The 11,407-nt window shown below is 41.9% G+C and overlaps 1 protein-coding gene across 2 annotated transcripts; it reads right to left on the bottom strand.

Moving 5' to 3' along the window:
* Positions 1 to 5,630: 5,630 nt before the first annotated feature.
* rpl15 (ribosomal protein L15) lies at positions 5,631 to 10,704 on the bottom strand. 2 transcript variants are annotated; one of them, XM_072575249.1, is made up of 4 exons: positions 10,597 to 10,704; positions 10,071 to 10,253; positions 8,486 to 8,622; positions 5,631 to 5,988 (listed from the first exon to the last, which is right to left on the bottom strand). In XM_072575249.1, exons 2-4 carry the CDS (start codon positions 10,240 to 10,242, stop codon positions 5,683 to 5,685), a joined length of 615 nt encoding a protein of 204 aa, XP_072431350.1. In that variant the 5' UTR covers positions 10,243 to 10,253; positions 10,597 to 10,704; the 3' UTR covers positions 5,631 to 5,682. The 2 variants fall into 2 exon arrangements, with proteins under 2 accessions (XP_072431350.1, XP_072431349.1); XM_072575248.1 differs by lacking the exon at positions 10,597 to 10,704 and having other exon boundaries at positions 10,071 to 10,286.
* Between the last annotated feature and the right edge of the window lie 703 nt (positions 10,705 to 11,407).

Below are 11,407 nucleotides of genomic sequence, written 5' to 3' on the forward strand. Positions count from 1 at the left end.
ATGCTACCTGATCGGCTGTGCTTTTCTAGCACCAACACTTTTCAACTCTGATCTCTAGCATCTGCGGTCCTCACTTTCTCCACATCAGCCGAAGGGTCTCCTTCTGTTCTGTAAGTATTCTTTGACTTTATGAGTGTCAGATTCTTAATTAATTCTGTCTGGCTACTCATTACCTAGTAGGAATGGCCTGCTTTATTGTTGGTTCTAAAACAGTGTTTCCCAAATGTGACCCTATTTTAATGTCTCAGACTTTGAGTGATTCCAGAGTGAAAATACAGAAGATAGTTACGGGTTGCACAGTGGTCAGCACTGCTGCCTCACAGCGCCAGAGACCCGGGTTCAATTCTCACCTCAGGCGACTCTCTGTGTGGAGTTTGCACATTTCCACCTGGTGCTCCGGTTTCCTCCCACAATCCAAAAATGTGCAGGTCAGGTGAATTGACCAGGCTAAATTTCCCGTAGTGTTAGGTGAAGGGGTAAATGTAGGGGAATGGGTCTGAGTGGGTAACGCTTCGGCGGGTCGGTGTGGACTTGTTGGGCCGAAGGGCCTGTTTCCACACTGTTAGTAATCTAATCTAATCAATGCAGTTGAGTTGGCAGGGGTTAGAGGTGGCGGTTGATGGTAAGAAAAGGGACGGCTTCAATTCTTGAGCAGAGGATAGGAGTTACATGCTAAATTTCCTTAGCCTCCCGAGGATAGTAGAGACATTACTGTGCTTTCTTGACCATTGTGTTGACATGGGAACAACAAACACCCCAATCTGTACTCAGCAGGATACAACCTGCACAGGGAAATCCCAATGGATATCTAATCCATCGCATTAACTACTCAGCCATGACTACACCAGTACTTATTTACATAAAGTTTAGAATAAAGCCCACTTCAGACTGGCAGTTAGTTAGCTTAGGATGGGATTGTCTGTTGGAAACATTGATGAAAACTTAGGGTGTCTACAAAACAAAATGACCAACTACCTTTTCACAGAACTTCTTTGCAGCAACAATTAGACATCAGAAAGAAGTCTGTCAGGCTATGTCTGGCAATAGAACCCCCACTGTCTACACCTGAGGATTTGAAGGGGTCTCATAGCTGACAAGAACAGTCCAAACTCCAGAGCATCAATTACTGCCTTGAAATTTGCAACACTAAAATCTCATTTCACAAACCCACTGAGGGCCCTGACCACACTTTTGGAAACCCTGTTCTAAAATATGTTGCAAGTTAATGAGAAAAATCAAATAAACAAGCTCAACATTCCTGTTTGAGAGATTAAGGAGACAGGGAATGCAACATTTCAGTTATATTAGATATCACAATTATTTAATCTTTCATGGGCTGTCAAAGGTAGATCAGGGAGGGATGTATACTAGTGTATTACAATCAAAGACAACAACTACACAGTTAATTAACATGATCATTTTACAGATACTTAGGGATATAAACTATAGGAGCAGGAATAGACCTTTTGAGCCTCTTCCATCATTCAATATAATATAGGAAATATGGTAAGTTTGCAGATGACACCAAAATTGGAGGTGTTGTGGACAGCGAAGGTTACCTCAGAGAACAGTGGCATTTTGATCAGACAGGCTAAGTAGTGGCAGATGGAGCTTAACTTAGATAAATGTGAGGTGCTGCATTTTGGAAAGGCAAATCAGGGTAGGACTTGTACAGTTAATGGTAGGGGATTCTGGATTAGTGGTGCTGGAAGAGCACAGCAGTTCAGGCAGCATCCAAGTAGCTTCAAAATCGACGTTTCAGGCAAAAGCCCTTCATCAGGAATAAAGGTCCTGGGAAGTGTTGCTGAACAAAGAGACCTTGGAGTGCAGGTTCATAGTTCCTTGAAAGTGGAGTCACAAGTAGATAGGATAGTGAAGAAGGTATTTGGTATACTTGCCTTTATTGGTCAGTGCATTGAAAATAGGAGCTTTTAGCAAGTGCAACTGTTAAATCTTAAATTGCTTTCTACAACAGAGCTCATGAATTGACATGGATATACATAAATGTAACACACTTGCAGAATATTAGAATTCTACACTTCAATATTCCTGATTCATCTGACTATAATACCTTACGTACAAGTGAAACTACGTTAAAATTAATTGCTTTAAATGTAGAACGCCCACCCTTATAACTGTCAACTCCTCAAGATTAGTGTGGCAAACTAATTTTTTCTGTATCCAAAAATGTGCTGTGATTCGTGTCAGTTCCACAAAACTCTTCTCACCCAATTGTCTCAGTGAAGAATATTTCTGCTTTATCTGTTGTAGCATTGCAATAGCTAAAGGAGATTTTCTGGTTGTTGAATTTTTATTACCTTTAATTAAGTGTTTGTACTGGACTGTAAATAAATTGACCCTCCAAGCTCAGAATAATCAATTCCTTAGGCCCTTGCTTCTGGACTGTGTAAGTACTCACATCCTCATAGCCCTTTGAAGTATTTTCAATTAGCACTTCAGTTTCTTTGGTAGCAAATGAATCTTGATTTCTAGGTCCTGAGGCTTGCCACTTCTGCAGTGTTACTATCCTGGAAGAGCTGGATATATCCTGTTAGGTTGTTTATTTTAATTATTTTTAAGCTTAATCTTTCATGCTAATGCTTAATGTTTTCACCATACAGAAACATACAAAATTGTATACAGAGGTGTGAGGGAACAAAGATACTGAAGCAAAGTGAAAGAGGTTAGGAGGGATGACTAAACTGGAGGTGGATTTTAAAGTGGGTCTAAAGAATGATGGGAGTTAATAACGTTGAGAGATGTAATCAAAAGGATGGGACTTAGGCAGCTAATAATTGGTTAGTAGGAGTGCCCAAGATGATGTGAAGTGGCTTTAATCTTTCCTTTGTGATCTGCCTTGATGGCTAAGAGCACCACATGAACTTGTAAGGAGCCATCGGTCCTATGGGCGATTTCAAATCAAATTTACAGTTTAATCATTAATGCCACATGTTTTCTCAATGAAGTAAATTAAATTCTTTCTCTGAAAGGAACCTGTTGATGTGCTAATTGATATCCCACTATTGCAGATGGTGGAATTTGAATTCAATGAAAATTTTTTTTAATAAAACTGGAAATAAATCAATCTTTTTGATTGGAAGGCAGTAATTGCTGGGCTACCACAGGGATTAGTGCTTGGACGTCAGATATTCACTACATTAATGATTTAGATAAGGAAACTACGTGCCTTATTTCCAAGATTGTAGATAACAAAGCTGACTGGGAGGATATGCTGGAAAGAGGACAGAGAAGCTTCAGTATAGTTCGAACAAATAAGTGGGCAGATATGTGCACTATAGCTCTAATAGAAATTTTTCACTTTAGTATCAAACACAGGAACGGACTTTATTATCTGACTGACCACAGATTGGGAAAGGTGCAAGTACACAGTGACCTCAGGTTCCTTTTACCCCAGTCACTGAAAGGAAGCATGCAAGTGCAGCAGGCAATAAAGGCTAATTATACATTGCCGCTCATAGTGAGAGGAATAGGAGCAGTGATGTTTTGCTGCAACCATATAGGCTATTAGTCAGCCCCATTTAAAGTATTGTGAAGTTTTGGTCTCCTTATCAGAGGAAGGCTAAGAATTGAGGGCGTGCAAAAAAAGTTTACCAGACTTATTCTTGAGATGGGAGAGACTGACATATGGAGAGAAACTGGATTAGTTCAGACTATATTCACTTGGGTTTAGAAGAACGAGAGGCAATCTCATAGAAACCTATAATATTCTAAACAGATGCAGAAAGGATGTTCTCAATGAACCAGGGTGTCAATAGTCTGAAGATACACAACCGGCCTTTTCGGACAGAGATAACAAGGAATATCTTCACGCAGACAGTGATGAGTGTGTGGAACTCTGCTACTGGAAACTGTTGAGGCCAAAACATTGAAGACTTTTGCAAAAGATGTAGATATAGCTCTTCGATGTAAAGGGATCAAAGGATATGGGAACTGAACGATCAGCCATGATTCACATCCAAATCATTTTTATGACAGACAACAGTGAACTAAGTACTGATCTTTGTTGCACACCACTGGTCACAGGTCTCCAGTTTGAAAAAACCCTCCACCGCCATCCTCCGTCTCTTACTTTCAAGCCAATTTTGTATCAAAATGGCTAGCTCTCCCGAGATTCCATGTGATCTAACCTGGCTAACCAGGACCTCATTGGATGCTTTGCTGAAGTCCACGTAGACAAAGCCCACCACTCTGCCTTCTTCAATTTTGTCACTTCAAACAAAACTCAATCAAGTTAGCGAGACACAATTTCCCAGCATACACCTCCACTGACACCTCAGTTACTTGCCCGATTTCCCAAGAGGTCACATTTTGCTCCTTGTCTAGTAGGTACATCAACATACTGAATAAGAAAATTTTCTTGTCCGCACTTAAAATTCCTCTCTACCAATACCATATATAATGACCTCCTGCTGGTCACTCCCAGAAACATTCTTGACCTGGCAGCAGGGAAGCAACACACCATTCCGATATCTCATTGTCAGCCACAAACGTTTATGCCCTTGATTACAGTACCTTATTGCTTGGAATATAACAAATACCTCAGTACAATACAGCCAGACTCGCTACCAGAAACCCAGCTGTCCATATTAATTAGTCTCTCCCTCCTACATTCTCCAAAACAGCAGACTCAGTTCTATCTCATTACCACTCGATTCTTCCATTGCTTTGTTCAACATCTACTAAACGATTAGCTAAACTTTCCTCCATTTAGTTATTGGCAGTTAAAGCAATGCCTTCAATCTTGATTATGAACGGTTGTGTAACCCACTGCAGTCAGCCTTTTCTCTGGCAACCCAAAACACCATTTGCAACCTTGACTATTCTATTTACTTAGATGAGATTCAATCATTCCATCACAGGCTGCTGACTGCTACCTCTAATGGCATGTGCTAAAGTGATAGCTGACAAGACACTCACTCATGCATGTTCTTTTGGTAGATTTGACCATTCAGCCTCCTATCTCAAAGCAATATTGCCATATCTTAACTCACTCTGCAACATGTTCTTTCATTACAAGTATGGGCCAGTATACTTCAGTTCTTGGTCAACACTAACATTTCCTGTCCCTCTCTAAACTTAGTAGCAACAGACCTTCATTTCTTATGCACTCCAATTCTGATATGTGGTAGATTTAGATTTTAAACATCGCACAACTGGCTACTACACCTTCTAGGCTTGGTTGTCTAAAATGTCATACCTCAAATTATGATTAAGCACCAAGCCTCTGACAGAAAAAGAATGATCAACCTTGATATGATTCTTCAAAACTGAAAGGGACTGGAAAATGGCAGTTTTTATGCCACTGACGGAGGAGGAGGAGCAAGTGAAACAAATTGCAAAGGTTCCCAAAACAGAATAAATGATGCTAATGGCGGTAAAGGAGTGATAGAAAAGTAAAATGGATGTAAATGAATGTGAAAAAAAAGGGAAAAAAAATCCAGTCTTCACTTTTGATTTCTAGCATTTGCAGTATTTTGCAATCATTAACATCCTCTCATTGAGTCTTCTATGTAATTACATAATAATTACAACTTCAGCAACTCATTTCTAAGCAAACAATCCATTCCCTCTAGAGCATATCAACATCAAAATGAGACTCTTGCCAAGAATACAGGAAAAACTCCCAATTTATTTACCAGTTAAAAATACAGATACTACACATTAACGGTAGCGATGGAGCTGCAGTGTATTGCGTCTTCTCCATGCAGCACGACGAGAGCCTCCAATAGTAAGGTGGTATTTGTGACCCTTGCCCAACCCGCGACTCTTCTTGCCAGCAGATGTTAGGCCTCGCATCTCTCTGTGCTTGTGTACAGGCTTTGTGATCCATTGAGTATCGGGGTTGCGACGAATTGCTTTGTGGAACGGATCAATGAGAATAACCTCAAAGAACTTATATGTGGCATCTTCGCCTACCCAGTATGAGGAAAGTACTCTCAGCGCCCCACAGTGTCGACCAGCTCGCTCCTAAAACAATAGAACACAAGAATGGTTAATACAACACACCCAAATATTGAATCTATATACATAACATGATATCCAAGTATTGAAAAGACAAAGGTTTAAACTTAAAAGAAAAATCACACCAGGTTATAGTCCAACAGGTTTATTTGGAAGCACTAGCTTTCGGAGCACTGCTCCTTCATCAGGTGGTTGAGGAGTACAATAACCTGGTGTTGTGTGAGTTTTAAGTTTGTACACTCCAGTCCAACACTGGCATCTCCAAATCAAGGTTTAAACTGTTAGACCAACTGAACTATTCACGGCAAATCCAAACACACATCCAGTTACAAGAATCTCACAAGAATTTGCATCCCTTGAACAATAACTTAGGATGGATACTTGTTCAAGAAAACAGTGTTTATGCCAAGTTTAATATCGTACTGTTCTCCTTTACATTGTATAAATTTACAAAGTAAATGTCTAAACATCACAACCCAAACATTTATCTGCCAAAGGAAAAACTCCTATTAATTCTGTGGAATGTGGCCATGGAGTAAATCTCTAAAATGCAGTTGCTAATCAGCGGATAAGACAATAGATTCAGAATCAGCCCAAAAGGTCAGGACACAAATTTCTACAACTTTACACGCATGTTATATAGTACTGCTGTACTTAAGAGCATGCCTAATAGAAATTCAAAAACTAAAGTGCATTTGAACTTTGAAACCTACACATTCAAGCAACTGTATCAATTTTTTTTAGCTGAAGTGAAAGTTGGGTCATTGAAAATATTGAAGCTTAAAAGAGAAAGTTTTAATCTGTAAGGAATTCAAGGGTAACAGGAATAAAGCAGGAAGAGTGGAAGATTTTGGTTGTTACTGTTTCTACAATTTATTGCCAAACATTTAAAATAAATAGAAAACAATTTAAGGCAGGAGTAGGTTGTTCAAACATGCTCCATCGTCAAGAGCATGACCTGACATTCTTCATTTCTATTTTCCTGTCCTTCCCTGTCCTCCCCCAATAACTCTCAATTCCCCCCACTGATGAATAATCTTGAAGATGCTTGACCCTCAAAAGAAATTCATCATCTCAGTCATAAACAGCATTCCTTTATTCTGATTTTTACACTGGAAACATACACTCCATTCAGTAAGTACCTAGAAACCATCACAGGACCTTCACAGAAATCAAGAACATCCTAGAAAGAATATTCATGAAGGGCTTATGCCTGAAACATCGATTCTCCTGTTCCTCAGATGCTGCCCAACCTGCTGCGCTTTTCCAGTGCCACACTTTCCAACTCTAGAAAGTACACGTGTTAGACTGTAAGTTTCCCTTGGTCAATTCAGTAGCACTGGTCATTTGCGCAAATGGACCCTGCACGGGAGTTGGACGTGATTTGATTTATTGTCGTCACATTCTCCAAGATGCAGTAAAAAAGTATGTTTTTTATGCTAACTAGTCAGTCAATCAACAATAGGTCCCAAGTGAACAGAATAGTATATACTACCTTTCTAAAAAAATTAATCAATCCTAGTACAGAAGACTCACTATTGGGGAAAAAAAAACATACAATAATAATAGTTACTCAAGTCACTGCAAAGACCAATCGTTATCAAACAAATCTCACTGCAACCACAATTTCTGTCTCAAAGAAAAACAGACACTACCATGGACTTTGGATGATGGAGGACTGGCAATTACATGAAATTTGACCCTTCCACTCCAACATATACCTCCAGAAACAGTATCCTGCTATGCTCAAAGTAAATGGGTCCAAACTAGAGGGCATAGGTTTAGGGTGAGAAGGGAGGACTTAAAAGGGACCCAAGGGGCAACTTTTTAAATGCAGAGGGTGGTGCTTGTATGGAATGATCTGCTAGAGGAAGTAGTGGAGGTTAGTGCAATTACAGCATTTGAAAGGCATCTGGATGGATATATGAATAGGAAGGGTTGAGAGAGATATGGGCCAAGTTCTGGCAAATGGAACTAGATTAATTTAGAATATCTGGTCAACACGGACAAGTTGGACCTAAGGCTTGTTTCCGTACCATACATCTCTATAACTAAGTCTAGGATGAGCGAGCTGATCCTAGGTGATGCTTGAGTAGCAATTGTGCACAAAATTGCTACCTAACCGTAAACCAGTAGCAATTTAGTCAGTACAGTAATGAGCTCAGCTAGCCGGACAGCCATTGCATGGGCTCAATTCCGTATCAGACGTCACCATGAAGATCCAACTTTAACCTCTATCCTCACCGGAGGCCTGGTGACCCTCAGGTCAAACTCACCACCAGTTGCTTCTCTAATAGAATAGCCCCCTGGGTCCCCAGACTATGGCAACCTTAACTTCACAGTCAATCAGTTAGAAACGGGGTTTGTCACACATTTCATATTAGGATACAGTCACTGAAAAAAATGGTCACAGATGGTATCTTTTATTACTAATGGCACAGGACAGCAATTGGTTGTTCAGCTCAAACTTAAAGCTGCAAAAATTAATGATGAAACACCATACCTCAGCAACAGATTGAAGGCTTCGTGCAAACTTTAACTGATTGACACCATGATGCACTGGTTTACCATAGGTCGCACCCTTGGGAACAGGCCGTTTGCGGCCTCCACGACGAACCCGCACCCGGTAGATAACGTAACCTGTTAGAATTAACAAATCAGTCAGTGCTTGTTAAGAACCACACATGCGTACCACTCACAGTGCAAAAGGTACCCCCTCCTTCTGTAAGAACCTATACTTGAAGAATAGGAAGGGTTTGGAGAGATATGGGCTGGGTGCTGGCAGGTGGGACTCGATTGAGTTGGGATATCTGGTCAGCATGGACCAAAGGGTCTGTTTTCATGCTGTACATCTCTATGACTCTACTGTATGTCTTTTCAGATGTGGACAATACATTTTGATTTACAAGTTAATCAACACAGTCAAGAGTATACCACAGAAGGTCATTTAGCCCAAATCCACACCAACCATTTGCCACCAGTCCCAATCTCTCAACTTATTTTCTTTCAGATTTTAACTCAATCCATTTTGAAAGCCATTAATAGACCTACACCTGTCACATCCTGAAAGACAGTGCAGATTATAATCACTTGCCATAAACACACAAAGATTTGCTCCTCATGTCGTTTTTGGTTGCTTTCCCGATCACCTTACATCTGTAATCTCTAACATTTAGATGCTGGGGACATTTTCTCCTAAAAAGGGTGATGAGTGGCTGAAGCAGTGCTTTGATCTGTATGAATTACTCCTATTTTTTAGGCTTCCCAAGATTTTTGAACACCTAACAAAGATCTTCCTGAGCATGTCAAATACCAAAAACAACCATAGCTTCTCAAAACAATCCATATGCATTCTGGAATTAATTCTCAGGATCTTTTCAAAGCGCTAATGCCTTCACAAATATATAGTGGTCAGACAATATTTCAGTTGAAAGGTCATTACTTTCTAACTTTTGTAATGCAATTTTGCTGACAAGCCTTTAATATTGCTTTTTATCAAATACCTTCTACCAAGTGCATTATCCTCACTAACCATGATCTCTTCAGAACTTCAATTCAGGCAAGTTCAATATAGCATGTCCTAGACTAAATGCAGCTAGTATAAAGTAAACAAGTAGGCTTGAATTGATCATTTCTAAACCTTGCATGCAATTCACTGCAACATGATGCAGACATTATCCACATGTACAGTAATGTACATCCATCATTTCCCCAAATCAATGATAACACACAAAACCCAACCCATAACTTCCATGAAATATTTGCTATTCAACAAAACTATAAATTTTATTCCAGTTTAAAGCACTAAGTTACAAGCAACTTACTAGCCTCTGAGCTTCAAGATGCAGAACTTCTGCATCAAGACTCATCTCGACATACCTAGAAATCCCCATGACGGAAAGCAATCACATTTTGAATGCTTCCACTGACTTTCACGGGGTGGTGGGGGGTGGAAATCAAACTTTTCACCAATGCATGTCTCCAATTCTCGCCTGTTGGGTCATGCACTATCACCGGCTTTGCAGCGCTCAGTGAGAGCCTCAGCGGCTCCCAGCCATCCTCCCACACCAGCCCCTGCCTGGCCTTACCCTGCTTGGCCTTGTAACCCAGTCTGCGAGCCTTGTCAGGCCTGGTAGGACGGGGAGCCCGGTGCAAAGCTGAGAGCTGGCGGTACTGCCAACAGCGGACCCGCAGCAAGAATCGCATCACGTCCGACTGCTTCTTCCTCCATAACTCCTGCATGTACTTATAGGCTCCCATCCTCGGTCACTCTGCGGTTAGGGGCAAAGACGAGAGAGAGAGAGAGAGAGATCCGTTAACTATCAGCCAGAGGATAAGCTGTGACCAGACTCCGGACCCCAGCACGACCCAGATCCCAGCATAGCCTGGCCCGGCGGAGGCTGCACTCCCTCCTCCCGCCGCCTCTGGCCAGGGCCCGGGGTCGCTGCCCCGCTCCTTAGACACATTTAAGAGACCCATATAATAACGGCCGCGTCTGGGGTGCGGCGCGGATCACGCCCGCACCATCAGGCTGGCCCGATGAGCGAGCCGGCCTCAGGATGGCGGCGGATGGAGGCGATCCCCCCTAACCCGAATCCAGCGAGTTACTCTCACCTGCTGATGGCGGCAGCAGCCGGAAGAGAAAGGAAGTAGGCTCCAGGCCGCTTTTTACAGGCCGCCTGCGTCACTTCCGGTAGTGCCGACAGCCTGCAGAGGGCGCCGAGGACACGGTGCCAGAGCAGGGTCATTCACGACCAATGGTGTACTGTACCCAGTCAGTGTATCCTCAGGTGTCAGGGTGAGATAGTGAACATAAATACTGTACCCGGTCAATGTATCCTGAGGTGTCAGGGTGAGGCGGTGAAAATAAATACTGTACACGGTCAGTGTATCCTCAGGTGTCAGGGTGAGATAGTGAACATAAATACTGTACCCGGTCAGTGTATCCTGAGGTGTCAGGGTGAGACAGTGAACATAAATACTGTACCCGGTCAGTGTATCCTCAGGTGTCAGGGTGAGACAGTGAACATAAATACTGTACCCGGTCAGTGTAACCTCAGGTGTCAGGGTGAGGCGGTGAAAATAAATACTGTACCCGGTCAATGTATCCTCAGGTGTCAGGGTGAGACGGTGAACATAAATACTGTACCCGGTCAGTGTAACCTCAGGTGTCAGGGTGAGGCGGTGAACATAAATACTGTACCCGGTCAGTGTATCCTCAGGTATCAGGGTGAGATGGTGAACATAAATACTGTACCCGGTCAGTGTAACCTCAGGTGTCAGGGTGAGGCGGTGAAAATAAATACTGTACCTGGTCAATGTATCCTCAGGTGTCAGGGTGAGACGGTGAACATAAATACTGTACCCGGTCAGTGTAACCTCAGGTGTCAGGGTGAGGCGGTGAACATAAATACTGTACCCGGTC

Source organism: Chiloscyllium punctatum, chromosome 8, assembly GCF_047496795.1.
Source record: "Chiloscyllium punctatum isolate Juve2018m chromosome 8, sChiPun1.3, whole genome shotgun sequence".
Lineage (NCBI taxonomy): Eukaryota > Metazoa > Chordata > Chondrichthyes > Orectolobiformes > Hemiscylliidae > Chiloscyllium > Chiloscyllium punctatum.